At 40.6% G+C, this 19638-nt stretch overlaps 2 protein-coding genes across 9 annotated transcripts in view; one reads left to right on the top strand and one right to left on the bottom strand.

Annotated features, from left to right (window-relative positions):
• The first annotated feature begins 251 nt into the window (after positions 1 to 251).
• LOC135166532 (chitin deacetylase 8) lies at positions 252 to 2779 on the top strand. Its single transcript, XM_064128842.1, has 5 exons — positions 252 to 462; positions 529 to 722; positions 820 to 1203; positions 2049 to 2189; positions 2431 to 2779. The coding sequence occupies exons 1-5, from the start codon at positions 301 to 303 to the stop codon at positions 2684 to 2686; spliced, it is 1137 nt and encodes a 378-aa protein (XP_063984912.1). The 5' UTR covers positions 252 to 300; the 3' UTR covers positions 2687 to 2779.
• Positions 2780 to 5192: 2413 nt separating this feature from the next.
• LOC135166809 (uncharacterized) overlaps positions 5193 to 19638 on the bottom strand; it is a 102010-nt gene continuing 87564 nt past the window's right edge. For 5 of the 8 annotated variants that reach the window (XM_064129436.1, XM_064129438.1, XM_064129434.1 and 2 more), the window contains one exon: positions 9286 to 10527. In XM_064129436.1, coding sequence (XP_063985506.1) covers positions 10144 to 10527 — 384 coding nt within the window. In that variant the 3' untranslated portion in view covers positions 9286 to 10143. Of the gene's footprint in view, positions 6370 to 9189; positions 10528 to 19638 lie in introns of those variants that run through there. The other 3 variants (XM_064129439.1, XR_010299753.1, XM_064129440.1) reach the window with 3 other exon arrangements.

Raw genomic sequence — 19638 nt, 5'->3', positions numbered from 1 at the left:
AATTTATGGTAACATGATTTAATCCTCAAAATTTCATTTGCATTTACTACCGAGCTTTCATGGGACGAGAAAACCAAATGGAGAAAAGATGAATAAAAAGGGAACACTGCCGATAAATTTATCCAGAATCCAAATAAAGAATAGATTAAGTCTGATAAAAGTAGTGATTACGTATGTCTATTATCAGATAAAAATGTACATTTTTCTCTGATAAATATTATTTATCGATTCAGCCGTAACTCCATTCGTTTTAAATCAGAGTCGCGATTGGCGCTTCCTGATTGTGGTGAAAGCCAAGCCATGAGGTGCATTCTAATTTTCCTCGGGCTTCTCATTGCCCCCAATGGCACAAAGAGTTTGGAGCAAGCAAAGCCGTGTTATCCAAGTGTTTGCAAATTACCGGAATGCAAGTGCAGTACAACAGATAGTGGAAGTGCTATTCCACCTTCAAAAATACCGCAGGTAAAAGAAAACTTGTCTCATATGCAGCCCAAGAAAGACATAGCCCTGGAATGCTCTTGATTACAGATTGTCATGTTGACGTTCGACGACGCCGTCACTCCAATTACCTACGATTTTTTCCAAAAGGCTCTCTTCGGCAGGAAGAATCCGGATGGCTGTCCAATCGGTGTCACCCACTTCCTCTGTCACGAGTACACAGATTACGCAAAGGTTCACGAGCTCTGGCTTCGAGGACACGAAATTGCATTGCACTCCGTGACGTGAGTGGTGGTGGTGGTGGTGAAAATAATATAGTTTAACTAAAAAAATTTAATTAGAAATCTAGTTAATGAATTAATCACGTTTCCTGATCCTCAGTCACACAGTCGAGGGCTATTGGCGATACATAAACCTGACGACTTTCAAGTCAGAATTCGACGACATGAGAACAATGATTACGCACTTTGCTGGAGTACCCAAGAGTTATATTCGGGGCGTGAGGGTGCCATTCTTGGAGTTGTCTGGTAATATAAGTTTCCAGGGAGTTGGTGAGCTCGGCTTGATATACGATAGCTCAATGCCCACAATAAGGTACACAGATCCAGCGTTGTGGCCATATACTCTTGAATATGCTAGTCATCAGGATTGCATGATAGAGCCATGCCCAACAGCTAGTTTTCCAAATGTCTGGGAAGTGCCCATGGTTATGTGGCAAGACGAGAAAAGTATCAGTTGCAGTATGGTTGATGCTTGTGTCAACATGTAAGTTCACTATCGATTCACTAGCATGCAACCACCACCAAGTTCTCCGTATTCATTTTCTTTTATGACTCTCTGGCTTTTTTTAACACCTCTTTATCATGGTTATCTGGATGAGATAACTTCTGTGAAATCTTTCACGACTGTTGCCACCCACTTTTGCTATCGTGACAGTTTGTAGATAATCGTTGGGATAATAAAAAACAGGAACATTGTTCTCCATTCAGGGATAAAATATTTCCTATGTTTAAAACATCAAATTTTCGTGTTGTTCTTTGTATCGAAATGCCTGCACAAAATTCAGGTGCCGTGAAGGAGGTTAAATTTTTACCATTGGCGTTAAATTTATTATTTATGCTAACTGAAACAATTATTTTGTGCCAAATATTGGATTAAACGACTAGACAATTTAATATAAAATGAAGAGAGTCTCTCAGTCGTTTGCCAAAATCTATTAAACCATTAAACTCTTAGCGTCGTGATTAATTCAATTGTCACAGGACAATATGACGATACTTAACGTTAATCGATCCCAATGAATTGATAATTAATTACAGCTATGAGATCTCCGTCTAATTGGTATAAGCCAATGCTGGCACACAGGATTCACGAATAGTTTGACCATTGCATTGTATCTCAGTTCAACGGGGTAGGGCGAATGTGGATCAGTCAAGTACGCTCGATTGAATCCCAGTGTTCGGTATGAGGTGAGAGGACGGCATGGTCAGCCAAAATGTCGATGGCGAGCGAGGGATCCAGGGATTGGGGCGGGGAGAGGGAAGAAGGACAAGGAGGGTGATTCGCGTTCCTCATTGAGGTATTGTAATTTGGCCCGCGGGCTGTTTCAGACCCAAACAAGCAGAGCCGCTTTCGAAATGGTTCATCAGGCAATTCCAACGACACTACAACAGCTCCAGGGCACCCTTCCCAGTTTTCATGCACGCGGCATGGTTCACCAGGAGCCCGGAGTACTTCAAGGCTTATCAATTGTCAGTATAAATAGTTCTCGCTTCTCCGGGAAGGAAAAATTATTTTTAGTAGAATAAATCGAGTTTGTTCCGCCGTACGACGAGACCTTTCCTCAAAAACTTCTCTCCGATTATCGGAAAATTTATTTTTCACCCGGGTAATATAGTTAGAATAATAGGAAACAATATCGTGTCCAAAATTATTATATTGAGACATTGTAAACGCCCTATTTGTTCAGGCGCTGATAATATATCTCCTCAGGTTCGTTGACTATCTGCAATCACTACCAGACGTCTACCTCATGACAGTTGAGAAAACGATCGAGTGGATAAAAAATCCGAAACCTCTGGGTATTAAGAAGCCTTTTGGTGAGTGCGAGGTGAGAATTTCCCCAACTCAATGTATTCCACGAAGTTGCGGCCTGAAGACGTCCACCGGTGCCGAACGATGGATGACGTCTTGCCTCAGTGTCTGTCCTGACCGCTATCCCTGGCTTTATAATCCCCTTGGAAAGTAATAACAAATGGAAAATTTTTTCTGTACTTTATCCAGTGTAATTATTCTATTGAAAGTGTCAAATGAATAATAAATATATCAAATATAAAATCAATCAATAGGTCTGTAAATTATTTATCTTTGAATATTTAACGTTTTTTTTCCTTGAAATGACTAATTTTCCAACAGCGAAATTTCAACGCTCAAAGACTTCTATTCGGAAGTAAAAAGCAGGGCTATTACGGCTCATTACGACACGTTGGGGCTATGAAAACGTATCGTAGGGAGGTAAATAAATAAATAAATAAACACCGCTCAATTTTCTCAAGGCTGTACATGTTTAATGGCATCAGAGGCTTTCACAAAGATTGCAGCAAAATCTCAGTGTAGGGGGGGGGGGAGGGGGACACACACATTAGAGTACTATCCAAGAGCCATTGGCCACGCGTAATCCACCTATATTCCTCCTTCCCGACTGTCCATGCTCGTATAAGGAGGTAAATCTTAGGGTGGCTGAGAGACACCAGCCACTGGGTGGCAAACTACTCGTCCACAGCATTACAGACATCGTCCCTGTCGCGCTACCCAGCCCCGGCTAAGGCCGCACATATCCGGCTGGTCGTAAACTCCGAACCCAATTTCTACCGGATACCATTAGCGGGCCCATTAAACATTAAACGACAGGAGAAAATGTAACTTGAATCTCACCAAACGAGCCCACAAGGTCTTACTCCCTCGGCCGGTGGCCGCTACTCCGGGTGTCGTTAGTCAGTTAGTTATATATTTTCTGAAAATCGCATTTAAGTTGTTAATAATTGAGCGGTAAGGGTGATGAAAGGAGCCGGAATTTATTGACATCTTTCATAGATCGGCACAAAACAAAAAATTATCACTTAATTATCGTTTCATGACGAAAAAATTGCCATTTCGTCCTTCGTTAGCCGTCAATCAAACAAGTAACGAGAACTCGAAGGCTTCCCGATGAATTCAGCTCCCCCAAAAGAAGAGGAAAGAGAAATTTATACAATGCGGATATAAAAAAAAAACTAGCGTATCACATCGATCAAAGAATGAAATCTCATAAAATTAGCGAGCTAGAAGTTATCGTCTATCCACGTGAATCCGTCGTTTACCAATATTCGGTCTTGCAGAAAGCACAAGTAAAGTATAGCATCCACACACACACATACGCACATTGTACCAACATGTTGAGGAATCCCGTAAGAAGTTGGATGGAGCATATATGCCGAGGTCGAGTGCACGAGCGAACCTCCGAGAACACGAGTTTTTCGTCGTTGAGTATATAGATGGATAACTGAGACCTCCGGTATTCGCTTGTCTGGGTGAAACCGACCCCACTAGCTTGAGAATTCATATGGTAATGCTGGTGAAAATGCCGTTGGGTAAGTTTCCCTCTTTCCTCGAGATCTTTAATAATTTTTTTCCCCTACCTTTTCCCCCAGTTTTCATACCATTTCGTCCGAGTCTTCAGGTAATGGGGATCCATTCCCTCTCAATATCTCCATCCTTTCGTTAAAACAAACGATGAAGATTTTTTTTTTCATTTTGCTTTTGAATGCAAGTTTTATAATCGTTGAAAATTAACCAGGGAAAGAATACGATCGCTTTTTCAAATAGGAAAATCTCTCTGGAGTAATATTTAGAGGATTATTTCAAAGACATAAATTTTTCTAAATTAGAAGCTTCGAAATTTTTTAAACTGCCCGCCCATTTAACAACGGTGAAGCTAATTCAGTGGAAAAGCAATTATGGAATTCTCCGGTGACAACCTCAGGAGGATGGGGTGTATAGAAGGAAGACACGTGGATATCATGAATTGAATATTCATAATTCGATTGAACCAATTAATTCTCCTGGGAGGGGTCATTCTTTCGCAGTTGATGAGACATTTAGTTGTAATGGTAGGGGTGAGTAGAGGGATTAGGAATAATAAATGGAATTATTGCTCGTTGTATAATTTTTACCATGAGTTTCTTGTTGTGGGTCAATGACTTTTTCCGGAAAATTGAGAAAAATTTATTTTTTTCACAACGGTTAAAATTTTTTGCAACCACTCGTGTTTGCGTCGTAAAAACTCTCTACACCCCAACCTATTTTGACTCTTCCCTTTTTCCCTGAGGAGCATATCAACGGATGACGGAGTTGCGCAAATAGACACTGGGATCTTTTCATGGTCTCCATGGGACCCGAGCCTAGGAGTTTTTCGATGTGTGGGAATAGGTGGGTCATAAACCAGGGCAACGGGACGCCCGTAGATACGCTGTGAGATATGATGACGAAGTGGGGAAAGGAGAGGTAAAATAGAGAGGATCGGAGTGCCGAATATTGTTTTGTAATGGACTCACCGCAGTTTTAGCGTTTACGAGCCGTTGTGTGTCTAGGCCTCCATTCCTTGCTCTTTGCCGCCCTTCCTTTCTTTTTGTTGTATTACTCTATTACTGAAAAAATGGGGAGGATTCAATGGCCCAAAGACTTATGGCTCTGGGTTTTACCAGGAAATTGTTTTCTCTGGTTGTAACATTGTGGAATGAACAACGCATGACTATTGCTGCGCCATTACCGCTATTAGGGTGTGGGAAGAATTATATTTCTGAGAAATATACCAAAAGATAGAAAAATAGAAAAAAAATTGGGCTTAAGTTAAATTGAATTAATAAAAATTATCAATCAAGGCCGTAATTATTTTTGAGATTGGTGTTATAGGGTTGGAGAGCCACCTTTACCCATAATAAAAAAATAATTTTGAATCTAGAAGAGACGTAATCGTTCAGAGTGCCGTATTTTCCGAGCATCGAACCCAGCCAATTTCCTTGGGAAATCTTGTCAGCAAATTGATTGAGTTTCGGTACCATTATGTCATAGGCATGGGATGTGAAGACAATATGCGCGAGGTCTCGTGATGTTTTCTCGATCGTGGATGTGGCGTATAAAAAGTAACAGCGTTAGGACTCACTATTACCGAACAAGATTGCCTTGAGAATAGCTTCGCGCGGTTCTTACCAGGAAAATATATGGTCGGCTATTGGATTCGTTATACTTAATTTATTGAATGAAGGCTTTTTCTCCTTTATACATAAATTATTACGCTTGTCGGATGGGGATTAATGGAGAATTTCAGACGAGTAAGAGCAATCCACATGATTGTTGTAAACAATTTTTCGCATAATATGTACATTTAAAAAAATTACCAGAATTTGGCTTAAAAATCTCAACATCTTGACACATTATTTTCCTATAAATAACGTGGGCCTCACTAGAATAAAATATATTTTTGAAAGTTTATGATCACTATCTTTCGTAATTATTCAAGCAATCGTCATATTTGTGATTCTTCGAACAGTACTCAAGTTTTAATAGTCCTACAAATTTCATCAGAGTACAGAGTCATGATTACATTAGTGACTAGCCTCCCCTTCTTCCCATCAGCCTTAATTTCAAAGCCAGTAGTTTCATCAAGCGATAAGACAGAGAAATCGTTTTGTCCTGGGAAGAAAACTTCACTGAAGATAATTTTTGAAAAGAGCGCAAACACCCGTCGACTCGTTTCGCTCGAGAGGTTCAGTTTGGAGCCAGGTCGGGATGGTGTGGTTATACATATACTGTGCCTTTACTTCACGTAGGCGCCGGCAAGTCGGACCACCGGGCGCCGCGTGGACGCCCATGACTTCGATCCGCGTTTTGCCACTGTGACAGAGAAAGGTAATGGCGACAGTGCGAGATAAAACAAAGGGAGCTACGAAGTTGGGGTTATAAATGCTACTGTGGCAATGGAAATTGGTGAAAAGTACTGGAATACTGTCAAAATGGAATTAGACGTCGGTCGGCTGGCTGGATTTGTTTAAGCCAATTTACCCCTTTGCACTCTCGATTCTCACTGGCCTCACTGATCATCTCTTTGCGTTTTACGGATTAATCAGCTTCTCTTTCGTATTTTCAATCATACATTCAGTGAATTATTGCCTACAAATCCAATAAAATTCCTTTTCAATTTTTTTATTGACTTTTGATTTACTTTTTTATTTGCTTGATAATGTCAGCCAATAAACGATTTATTTACATTCAATAATTAACTTTATTTGATCAGTGTGAAACAATTTTTTTATTTAAACTGAAACAGGTTTTCGGTTTCAAATGTTATTCGTAGCAAATAAATATTTTTTATCCATAAAAACTCGAGTTTATATTTAAAATTTTTCTCTCTTTGACTGAAAGGAAAAATAAACAATTCATTCTGTCCAGCGGATTTTTGGATACGCCGTTACCGAACTAGTGCTGATAGCCAGACTGATCCACACAACATAAACAATTATTTATTTCCACTAATTATTCCTTTTCAGTCAATTTAAAAACTCATACCAGTCTCCCGTTAAAAAAGTCCCACAAACTTCGCCAGTAAAATCGCCACCAGCAAAATTTCCTCAAACTTACCCCATCATCTTCACATCTCTTAGGAGCGACAAAACTTCATTACCCAATTCCCCCCCCCCCCCAAAATATTAAGAAGATCGTAATCTCAAATTAAAAAATTGCTGAGTTTCCTCCGAACAGCTTCAATAATTCAAAGGGTCGTGCAATCCACTCAAAATGTATCCCCGAAAGAAAAAAAATTTCCTGAATTTTCCCTTTTTCATCAAATACAATAAGTTCACCCGACGGTTCAGGCCAAAAGAACTTATCGAGGAGGTGGTGTATATATATATATGTATATATATATATTTTTTTTTTTCGTTGAAAAAAAAGATATGAAAATAGGGATGGTGAGTTCATGTATTATTTCGAGTTCAATTTGTATTCCGTCGGGTGAGGCTCGTTGTCGCACCACCGCGGTGGCGGCCACACCACTTTTACGACTCGACTGCTACCCCCTCCGACCCCTCCCCAACCTCCTCACCGACCTCACCGTCACTCGTTCTATTCCGTCCTACACATTGCCGACTCCTTTTTTCGTTGCGAATTTGCAGAAACATGCGCCCACCTGGAGGGAGGTTGAACGACGAGACGGTATTTTCCAATGGGTATATATGTACGTAGACGAAGTAGCGTATGTAAATTCGTCACGTTGATTCTGCCCAGAAGACGGGGCTTTTTTTCTCCTCACCGAGGTCGGGCATAAATTTAAGAAAGACTACATAAATAACACGTGGTATAATAGTGACGTTGGCGTGCAACATATGTGTGTGTATGCACTGAAGACAGTTGTGGAGATGACATGGAACGTGTGTGCATACTCTCTCGGTGGTTGGACATATCGGCTCATTATTTGTTCAGTTGTTTGCTTTGCCACGTGATGACTGCAGAGGCTGACGTGGGGGGGTGGGGGGCAGAGAGGGTCGGGGATGGTGGAGTTGCGTTGGGATAATTTTGGGGTTTATGGGGGCACGATCTTGAGAAAGAATATTGGAGAAAATTGAGATTGACAAATCTTTCCATCAATTTCTTTCTAGGAATTGAGAAACTAATTTACTTGTTGAAAGGATTAAATTAATGGTATCAACCAAGCAATTATATTTACCATTTATAAATCAAATGACGTTTTTTACTGTCATGTGATTTCCAGTGAACCCTATTGAAGACACCTTTGATAATGAAGACACAGTGGCGTTGATAAGTTGTTCGCCATGTGAATCAAGTTTTCAAATGGAAGATGAAAACTGGAAATGCAAGGTAGTGGAAATGGTGAGTACTCTTGGACGCCACCAGCTCCTTAAAACTTTGCTTATTAAACCACGCGCTCTTCACTGCCGGTACATTCAACTGCGGCATGTGCAGGGCAACGACGAGATAGGTCGAGGGCTGAGGTTAACATGAAATACTTATCATCTTGCCTGCAACAGCGAAACGGTGAGGGAAAAGGAAGCCACGAAACTTTGTCTGCCCTCGAAAAAGCCGCCTATTTCACTCCAACTTGGTAATTAAATCGCTCTGCCAAAACCGGCCGATTGCACACAGTTGAATGTCAATTTTTTTGTCATTCCACGGAATAAAATATTCCCTCGATAATAATAGTCTAATTGGTAGATTATGGACATTGATAATTGGTCAATATATGAGAAGGAAAATTTTCAGTGTCAGTGCATAAAATAACATATTTTTCGTCTTGAAAATTTCTCCAATTTGATGAAATTCTACACTTTATTATCTTTTTTCCCTTCTCGTATATCTCTACTTCATTTAGATTGCTCGAGCTCTCCTATTTTTCACCTCAATCCTCATCTCCGCTTGGAAATATTCACCCTGGGATATTCGGGTCAATTATATTTCCCTTCCCGCTTCATTTCCGCTTCGGGACCACTGTGGATAAGTGCATATTGCAGAATATTTTTCAGTAGAAAAACCAATTGAATTGTCCGCCGACGAATTATGAGAGTGAGTTGATCACCGAGGGTGCCTGTTATACTCGTAAACACGGGACAGAAGGTCAATTCAATTTTGATGATTTTTTCGATATACTATTTTGAGAAGTAAAGTGTTTCGATATTGGAGCGATATGAAACAACTCCTGGGGTGCGCGGACGTGTTCCAGCCGGTGTACACTGTCACTTTACGAGACACATCCGTCCTCTCGTGGGCACGGGGAAGACCATAAAGCCACCGGAATTCTCTATAACAGGAGCAGTTCAGAGATATTATGGGGGTTTCAATATTTCTGACTAACTCTCGGGATATCTTGGATTAGTTGTTCGGGTGGCAGTATTAAATTGTATCAATGTTCATTGTTTGGGTTATCAGGAGATAAGACGTGAGGCAAAATTTACGCTTTCAAATAGGTGTTAAGAAAACCCGTTTCTATTCCCTGTCGTATTTTCAACTTCACTCTTCAATTGTTCATAGTGGTGAATCAGTAGAGTGAATTTTCAAAAATTTGTTGAAATTTTTTAGATATTTTTATACTATGATTTAGCGGACGGTCAAGTGCAAAGACTTTAGTAAAAAAATGATGAAAAGGTCATGACTCACCTACACAATCCAATAATCCAATGAACGTGAAAATTGATTCATTCCTCGTAATTTCATTTTTTTAATTTTTTTTTTATTATCGGGTCCATCTGTCTCCCCCTCTCTCGTTGAAACCGTTTGACACTCGAGAGACAGCTGCTACACTCTAGAGTTCTCTGGTCTCTACTTCATAATGACGAACGTTACGGCACACTGTTATCGCTAACGAACACAATTAAAAACTGAGAGCCATTCACTCCGTGAAATTGCTTCGCGATTCTCACGTCCTCGAGGTTTGTCATCCCATTTTTTAAATTAAATACCATTTGCTTTTTGAGTGAATTGATTTATCAGCTGACGATAATCGTCTCATAGGCTATTAGATCAATCAATAACCAATTTCTCTCCCTCAGTCAATTAAATTAATTAACAAGATAGTTTAATTAAATTTCCTTATGTTACTTATTCAACTTAAAATGTTCAAATATATATCTTTGCATTGAACCATTAGAATTTCAATAATTACGAGTAGTTATAGATAGATTTCCCTAATAGAAAAATATCAATTCCATGCAAATGATCAGGTATGGGAGGAATAGTTCGTTTATAATCTGAACTACTTCCGAAAGACGAGAAGAAAGCACCTGAAAGCCAAGTAAAGCTGCAAGTGAGACAGTGCTTCGGCCCGACTGCGTCCCCCCAGTAGTGGGTACAACCGGAGTGAGACAGACTAGTTGGAGAGAAGCTCAGTCTCCACTCACCATCCGCCAGTCGCCTGAGCTGCAACCTAACCGCTCGACACCTCGATACACTCTCGATATCATCCCCGCGCTCTCGACTCGTTGAATCAACAATTCCGACAGCCAAGTGGTGAGAACGCGTGTGCAGTGTCCCAATAATATTCCTCTGAAAACAAAAACAAATCAAATAAATCTCATTAAAAAGTCAATAAAACTTCCGAAAGAACTCGTGAAATTAATAATTGTACGTAAAGCACATTTCTCCAATAATTTAGCCAACTTTATGCTAATTATCAAAGTTGAAAAGTCGTCGGAATTGAACGAGAAGAATAATAATTATCATAAGTTGTTATTAAATTCAATAAGGAGCCTTGAAATTGAGCAATATGTTTTGTGGTGTTGCAGATCAGTGCCGGAAAAGCAATAACTCCTACTGAGGGGTGAGGGAATGCTAGTGGTTGGTGGTTCTCGGGAGTTTCGCTAAACCCAGTCGTCGAAGAGAGCAGTGTGCCACAAGTTTACCGGTCGAGAGAGACGGAAGTAAGGAGAGGAGAATTACACCGTATCTCCCTCTCTCCCACTTCCTTCCATCTTCCCACTACTATCGCACAAAACTTTCGTCATTTAAATCGATTCTTCTCGCGTCTGGTATTTGGTAAATAATATTTTGTGCACTCACCCCTTGCTCAGAAGTTCCAGACGCCCCGTGGGGGAATAAACTTTTGCATAAACATTTTTCGGCTCAATTTGGGGAGGAGTTTATGCAGCCAAGGTGAGTCAGTTGTTGATTGAAATAATTTGAATGGTCGATTGATTGTGAAGCCAATACTTAATAATATGAGGCTTTAAATTTTTTTATGAAAGTAGGTTTATAATTTATTTTAACCCCCTAATTAACGTATAATTGTTTAATAATTGAAAAAATCTTTAAAAAATGATTGATTCATTGTACCGGATCATCGACGGATTTTACGTTTTCGTGGTCAGTCGACGGGATAATTAATCCGGCGGATTTAACCGACCGCCTCTTTAATGGGCTTGATGAACCGTCGACGGTATAAATTCCACCCATCTCTTTCCCGTTCTCTCGTTAGGTATGAAACCCAGGGGCTTATTCATCGTTGCGAATTAGTCGCCAGTATGCCAGCATGCGAGGATTCATTATGGCCCGTGGGCGGGTGAGCTCGAAAAAAACGGCTGGGAGCTTGGGGGTGTATACACTGACAGTATTTATAATTTTTTACACGAGGGGCCGAAGAAATTTGCACACTCTATGGTTCATTATGTATTTCAGTGAGTTACTAAATTAGGCATTATAATGAGGAAGATAATTCTCGTTGAAATTGTATCCTAATAATTAGATAAAATTTTTCATCTGCTATTCTAAATTCCCATTGGTTATTTTAGTTATTTCCTATTGTTTATAAATTACGAGAGAGAGAGAGAGAGAGAGAAAATATACATAATAGGATGAAGAAATAATAAAATGAAAGGGGAAAAATAAAAATAAACTAGTGCTGAATCGTGATGTCGCATTATAATTAACCAAGACAGTTAGTCCCGACGAAGATGTAAAATTATTTTTTCCTCTAGCACCGATCCATTTTAAATAGAAAACTTCCACTCGTCGGTGAAAAAAATAAAGGAAAAAAAGGTGGAGCTATAAATATCAGCAATTGATAAATTAATATCTCTCCCGAATGACGATCCATAAAGGCGTCATAAAATTCTCACCTTCTATATTCCCCTTTCCTCTGCATCCCGACTTTAAAACCGAATCATCGGTGCTAAATATCCCCCTGAAATAAAAACCAACGGGATAATAATCGCTATTCAATCCGCGGGGGTCGAATAATAATGACAAAAGTGGCACAAAACAATTGGAAGTAACCGGAATCTATCACCTGGCTCGTACTTTCTCCGTCAATAGTTTTTCATTTTCAATGCTGGAGGGTCGAATAAACTCACCCAGTAAAATCATCGATTACGCGTGATCGTTAGATTTTACTATCCACATTGTTGTATCCACCTCGGAATATTTCATTCATATGGATATATTCTGCGCATTTTCCCCTCATTCAGTAGTGCGAATCCAACTGCAGTCAGCCAAGCACGTATGCCCCGCAGGTTTTATTATTATTTTTTTCTCTTCGTTCCCCGCCACTTTCTTTCGTTTTTTCCTTCACTCCCTGAATAGAGTCACCGGTATATCGCGTTACCAACGTGATAATGGTTATTCTACCCCTCGTTATAACCCCTGTGTAAACATCCAAATCACAAGCACAATATCCATTATACGTAATTCCTTGGTTTGAAGAAAAACATTTTTTTTTCACAACATTATCCGCATTATCCATTTTTTTTTCATCCCTCTCCGCCTCATTTCGACATTTCCATGGATTATTGATAAAAGTATTATTATCGGTGAATTGATATTGAGTGCGTTGTTGGAGGACCGGAAGCAACGTCATTATCATTATCATCGATCTATCAATATCATTAGGATACGACGGGCGAAACCAATGAACCAATGAAATCCAGATGTGACAGATCATTTATATCAATGATGTTGAGCACCTCGGAGGGATGGGCGTTGTGCCCAAAATTTGAAATAATCTCCGCAAAATCTGGTGGCAATGGACAATTGTGAAATGAAAACGAGGGGGTGAATGAATGAAATTGGAATGGATGTAAAAATTGCGTGTCGTGAATTAATAACAATAGTAACAATAGTATTAAATAGAATAATTAGTCCCCTAAACAAATCAAATGGAGTTGCGGATTCAATAAGCGGGCAATTTCCGTAGTCACCATTAAAATCTGGTATTGGGAAATGTTGATAAAGAAAAAAGTTAGATAACGTTACCGAAATGTAATTCACCCTCAGGTTTTTTCGTGTATTTATTCAAAATTTAAAAGTCATGCATCATCCCCCAATGAACATCCTGATAACTTTGAAAATTGACAATACATGGGAAAACAGAATGTTAAAGTACAGCCCCTGCCCTCGAAATGTCCGATTCGATTACGATAAATCAACTGGAGACCTGCGAGAGCAGCAAAACTCCATATACAACTGGTCTCCCATCGCCACCCAGTGGCTATCGGCCATTATGCTCGTTGTCGTGATAAGCATCGATAATTTGAGTCCAATGGACACACGATTTTACGTGTGTGTCGATGGGTTGAGGGCATATCCAAACTCATTCACCATTCCCTGTCTTTACCTCATCCCCTTCGGTGATCCAATGGGGCCCGGGGGGGAATAGAATGCGATTACAGGATTTTCCTGTTGCTCGGTGGATACTGGATTCACCGGTGTGCGTTACAATTTTCACCTGGCGGGCAATTCGAGGATCCAATATATACACACATATATATGTATGCGTTAGAATGGCGATCAGATCTGGGGATTGGCTCCGAACACTGGTTCTTGCTTTTTTTTGCACGAAGATCGGAGGTTAATGGACAGTTCGAGGGTGAAACGAAATATGAATGAGGTGAAGGGGAGACGGGGGAAAATGTGATAAATTCAATTCTTAAATTAAATTATTATTATCGGGAGAATATCTGATTGGCAGGATTATATTTTTCGCTCGGTGGGGTATAAATGAAAATCAGATTTGGACCATTAGAGTTCGAAAAAATAAAATGAAGGGAATTTTAGCGTTAACATTGGCGTAAGATGTCGGATTATATAGGTGGCTGGCGAGTTTTACTCCGGACTCTTTTCTCTGAAAAAGCGCTCACCATGAGGAAGGTCCGACGTCGAGAACTGCGGGTAGTGGCAGTCCTAGTGGGAGCAAGGTCGATGGTTAGTCGGGATATTATGGCGTGCTGCGAGCTGCCCACGTAGTACAGCTCTATAACTATTAACAGGGAACGCCGGGGTCTGCATATCCCCGTGCAACTGTATATAACCCAACAACACTGTGTATCCCACTTCACTGTTTCCAACTATATCCGCTCTCTTCCAGCCGCCGCACCCTCTCGCCCCCTTCCAGCCATCTGCCCTCTCGCCTCCACCAACGAGCCTCCCTCCGCCCCTAATAATTTAATCGCTTTAGCGTCTGTGTTTTCACGCGCAAAGTAGGATTTACTGTAATGGCTCCCCGCTACCGCTCTCACTCCGCCACTTGCTCACCATCAACCCAATCCAACTCGCTATATGGGCTTGGACCCGCAGTGGCTCCTATCCTCGGACCCAACGAGAATACTCTGTTTCCACCTGTCTCTTCACTCCAGTCTGGCCTCACTACAAACTGCCTGGCTACTAACCTTCACTAACTATTCCACTACTCACTCACTCGCACCTTTGTTCATGAAATTCGCTTTATCAAGGCCTATAGTGGGCCATTAAATACGTCAGGAGAGAAATTTTGAGAAATATATTTTTTTTGCCAAATATTATTTCGCTGGAGGATTGAATTATAGAAATTATATCATTATAGGGTATTATTATGATGGATGCAACCTTGAGGGAAGCCTTTTATTCATTTGGATACAATTAATCGTCATTTTTTTTTCATTGCAGTCGAAATTGCGCAAATATGATTAAAAAATTAGCAAAAAATATTTCTTCATGATAGAAAAAACGTCGGGAGAAAAATTATTTACTTGATTAAAATAAATTATTCTTCTAGATGTATAATTTCAATTACCGGAGCGAAACATTATCGCAACTACTCCGATAATGCACAATAAGACGAGTCCGTGTCCTTTCAACATTGCGTGCAGTAGCTGAATGTGGTGGCACAGCAGCACGAGAAAACGTGACAATTTTTTTTTTCTTTTGATTTTGTTCCGGCGTAAACTTTGAAAAAGCCTGTTGTTTCGTTTTGTTTGCGAAAATGAGCGCCGGGTAACGAAGCTAAGTAGCTCCAACGATCACGACAGTGTTTCCGTTGCGGCGACAGGGTACAACATGAACGAGTCACACACTCTCAGTTCGACCGAATAGGGAGTTAACTACTTACTTCATCGAGGCTGTTGTCGGGTGAACTGCCGAGCTCACACGCAAGAATTTTTACACGTACTGTATTCATATTTCTTTCTTTACGATTTCCTGGGGTACGTGGCGAGCAACTAAGTTACCTGGGGATCATGCCACCTGGTGGTAAAGATTTTTCGACCTTGTTGGCTAAAATAAAAAGTTTTTTTTTTCAAATAGTAGATAATTCCCTGAAGATTTTATTGGTAATTAGGTCTGATCATTTGAAATCATTATACATATGTTCGTATGTAGCTGTTGATTTGTCAAAACTAATTGTACGTTCTTCTCCCTTCATTGAGATACTAAAGAATCACGAGATAATGACCGTTGAGTTCTTCAATGAAGAAGGAAAATATCGATTGATCCGAGTACCACCGCTGCTGCATGATGACTGAAATACTCGACTCGGTCTCGACTGTGCCTTCATCCTCTCTCTAATAGCTATTTTCCCCTGAACAGTTCCCTCGATATATATTCCACAATGGCCTCGGTTTGCGTGGTAGAGCTGGGGATACCCAATGGAGATATACCTGGCAAGCGAGAGTTCGGAGGCAGAAAAGGGGGTCGGGGCGTATAGGCAACCTCGGTGGGACCGCGAGTAAATTTGCATTTGGATGCGAATGGCGCACGTGTATAGACCTTTCTCCAAACGCAATCGGCATGTCTGACTATCAAAGGGGAAAACATCCAACTGGGGAGATGGGATCTCCAAAGAGATGGAATTTCATAAGATTCCTTTTTTTTCGTTGAGTTTGTTTTTTTTTCTTCGGAGGAGGACTATAGTTTTATCCGTTATGAGTGGGAAACTCCCTATGAAATATATTTTTACTATTTTCCAGTTTAATAATGTCGATATGATCGGAAATTATTTTTTTATTGCCTCTAAACTGGATTGAGACAAATTTATGAATTTTTCTCAATCCTCTTCTCAATTGGAATTTCGAGTCTTCGGTTGACCAAAATATAGTTGTGGTTGGGAGAATAACATTTTTTTCTTAGCGTATGTTTACGCACACGCCCTTGAATAATAACAAAGGAGGAGAGAATCGTCAAAAAAAAAGGAAAAATGAAAGAGAGAGTACCGCAATTAAAAAATAACTGGCCGAAGTTTACGGCGTGGCTTGCATATTCACGAGGCTCTTTGGCGTCAGCGTTAACATGCTTTTGAATTCATTAAACACGCTCACGATAAAGCGAAGACGCCTCTTTCATCTCCCTTTCCTCGTTTCCCTCCCACCTCCTCCATTTTGTCGATTTCTTCATGTCTCAGGCTGCCTCAATCCACCCCGTCTACCCATCCAGTGCGCGTTTACCTTTCAACTCGACCAGCCGTACCCTGACTCTGCCTCTTCCACTCTCTCGCAATTTCTACGAGTGATTACGGACGGCCCAAGGGGTTCGTGACGTTCCTATCGGTTCTTCAAATCCTGGGGAGTGTTCCATTCACCAGTGTTCTTCGATTCAATGGATGTATAGGTGCTTTGTAAATTCAAACGAATATCCCATTCTTGTGCTCTTTGGATAATGCTTTGAGAATGCGAGGGGCTGATCAGTATTTTGTTTGAGTATTCATTTCGATATTATTTGACAATCGAGCTATTGCTGGCTTTAAACTCGCAATATTGGGATTTTGAATTCAAGTCAAGATCGATTTGTTGCATTAGATTATCCCTGGAATTATGCTTGGGTGTTATGTGAAAGATTAAGATGAAATAGAATAATTTCAGCAAAGGTAAAAGAGTTTTAATGAACCGTGAATAAATTTCTTGTCAATAAAAAAATTTGTCGGGAAGTATTGAAAACCTTCGGTTATACCATCTAATAATGAGGGGATGGGCCTTAGCCTTCATGGAAAGTTGCCGTCTAAATATCTTCGCCCCAAGTAAAATGATGTTCTTCGAAGTGGAATGAATCATACATAAGTCAGACGTATGCTGCCAAATTGGTCGTGTTGTTATGGCAAATATACCATATTTCTTACAACAGACAATAGGAGAGAATAAACAAACTCGAAATGTATGAAAGGTTCCCCAAATGGGTGAAGATGGGTGAATAGTGTCACGTGTTTTCACTGCCAAATCGTCCTATTTAAATCATCCGTGGACGAGCGATCTCTGGTACTTCTATCACTGGCCACTCTTTGTTCATTCCTCGCTTTTACGAGACAGGGAAATAATGGTGTGGCTGGGTGACAAATCGGTCTGACTATCGGCTTGTATATGAGCCCGAGTCTCGCGAAGCCTTTTAACCATTCGATGGGAGAATAGTTTTTCTTTAAATAGAGACTCATACAGTCACACCAGAGAAATCTTAAATCTGACATTTTTATTGCATTTCCGTTTCTGTAATGTGAATATTTCTCTCTCCATTTTCTGTGCCAAATTGTGCTATTTAAATTATGCTATATGCATTTGAATTTTACGTTCTGAGAAAAATCTTTATCCGGCTCCTGAGGTGGGGTCAGGTTTTACGAAGGATAGAAAATTTCCTTCATATGTCAGTAGACAGCTTTAATTAGCCCAAAATTGACTCCTCAGAAATAATTTGTAATGTACTCAAGTGTAACCATAAATTTAAGCTTTTGATGGTGATGTACCGGTGATACTGTAGGAGGTCAAACATTCACGAGGAGTAAAATTCGTCACATGGGACGGGTATGCATGACTATCTACTAGCAAGGATCAAAGGCGAAGCGATATCGCTTAGAGCTCGTGTGTCGCATCGTTGAAACTACATCGTGTATATAACCGAAGCAAGTTCGGTAGTCGGACGTTATCCGAGTAGCGTTAGGGAGCTAATATCCATTCGAGTGCTAGCTTCCACCATTCCGTTTACGTCGAGTTTCATCCCCACCCCCATCCCGACCACCGTCAACTCGAGGATATCGTCTAGATGTCTGATGGCAAAATGGCCAGTTACACGAGTTAATTCACGTTTACGTCCTTCGAGGAGAGAGAATTTATTGAAAAAATCAATCTATATCACTCTGACTGTTTTAGATTGTTTATAGATTATGGTTATCATGTTAATGCGCACTAGGGGTAGGAGGGGATTGTGGAATTCCCCGTCTTATTCCACGTATCTGCCGTCTTTGTGTCGAGCCCTATCGCTGCGTCGTCATCTATCAATCCTTTTGTGCTCCTCTCTGCCTTGTGTGTACGTCTTCCACGAGCACACGGAAATTCTCTTCACTTGAATGAAGTAGGAAATATGATGTTGTATGGTTATATCTCCGTAGGCTTCTACCAAGAAGCGTGTTTGGGATTAAGTGTCTCGTGAAGTTGGTGGGATTCGAGTTGTTTGCCGAGGAAACGTGGCGTGGGGGGGATGTTGAGAATCAATAGGCTGGTGCCTCGGTGATATTAAATTCATGTTTGTATCATTGTACATTTGTATGTTCGATTGAATGGAATTCCAACCTGGCTATCTGAAGCCCCGCAAAGATTGACAGGTCGATGTCCAGATACATTGGAAACACTTGAAATTATCAACACCGCAAATATGACACACCTAGTGAAGCCTTATTCCTGGCATTGCGGACTCAGTCTGAGTCTTATCGGGCCCACTTCAACAATGAGCTCTTTTTCAGAATGGTAAGCGGCTTAACCGACCCGCCCTGCTGGGTAGAAGTTTGGCACGAGATGAAGAATTCAAGACGTTGGCAATTTTCAGCTTCTTAAATGCAAATCATAAACCCAACGACGTTAGAGAATTGCTCTGGGAAATTGCACTGGTGAAAAAAAAAAAAAAAATTCACCATTGAACGTTGGAGTTTGAGAATTTAAAAGTGCTTTTCTGAAATGTTATAGTATACATAGATAATTAATGGCCACTAGGATCATTCCAGAAGACTATTGAGGGCAGTAAACTCACCGAGAGCTCCATAAAATAGAGAATGGTGGAAAAATACGGAATCGGTGAGTGTGTTTTGTGGAGGCCAGAGCGCTGTTACCAGAGGGCAACAGTACCTGATCTAGGTCGTGGCACAACGGGTAGCTTAATGGTATTGCATTGCCTCTGTACTAGCAGCGATGGAGGAGTTGTTAGCACCCATGTGCTACACCTCGCTCTAAAATTAAACGAATCGACCTCGGTGAGGCATCCACAAACTGCATCCTGGGGGCTCACCTGGGTCATTTCTATCCCTTGTTTTCTATCCAGTGGGAACATTCTTCTCTTCTACGTGGCTTATTCCTCCTTTACTCACCGCAGCATTTCTCGGGGCTCTTAAATTCGTAACGTCTCCTCATTTTTAGTTCCTCGAGGAAAAATCTCTCCTCTCCT

This window comes from Diachasmimorpha longicaudata, chromosome 10 (genome assembly GCF_034640455.1).
Source record: "Diachasmimorpha longicaudata isolate KC_UGA_2023 chromosome 10, iyDiaLong2, whole genome shotgun sequence".
NCBI classification, from domain to species: Eukaryota; Metazoa; Arthropoda; class Insecta; order Hymenoptera; family Braconidae; genus Diachasmimorpha; species Diachasmimorpha longicaudata.
The sequence above is the reverse complement of the archived record's forward strand: the minus strand, read 5'-3'. Positions and strand labels throughout refer to the sequence as shown.

Excerpts from the sequence above, each read along its gene's own strand:
- LOC135166532 (XM_064128842.1), top strand. The coding sequence starts at position 301 with ATGAGGTGCATTCTAATTTTCCTCGGGCTTCTCATTGCCCCCAATGGC. Across the intron at positions 1,204-2,048 it reads GTTGATGCTTGTGTCAACAT|ACCCAAACAAGCAGAGCCGC; the intron begins GTAAGTTCACTA and ends GGGCTGTTTCAG. Across the intron at positions 2,190-2,430 it reads TACTTCAAGGCTTATCAATT|GTTCGTTGACTATCTGCAAT; the intron begins GTCAGTATAAAT and ends ATATCTCCTCAG.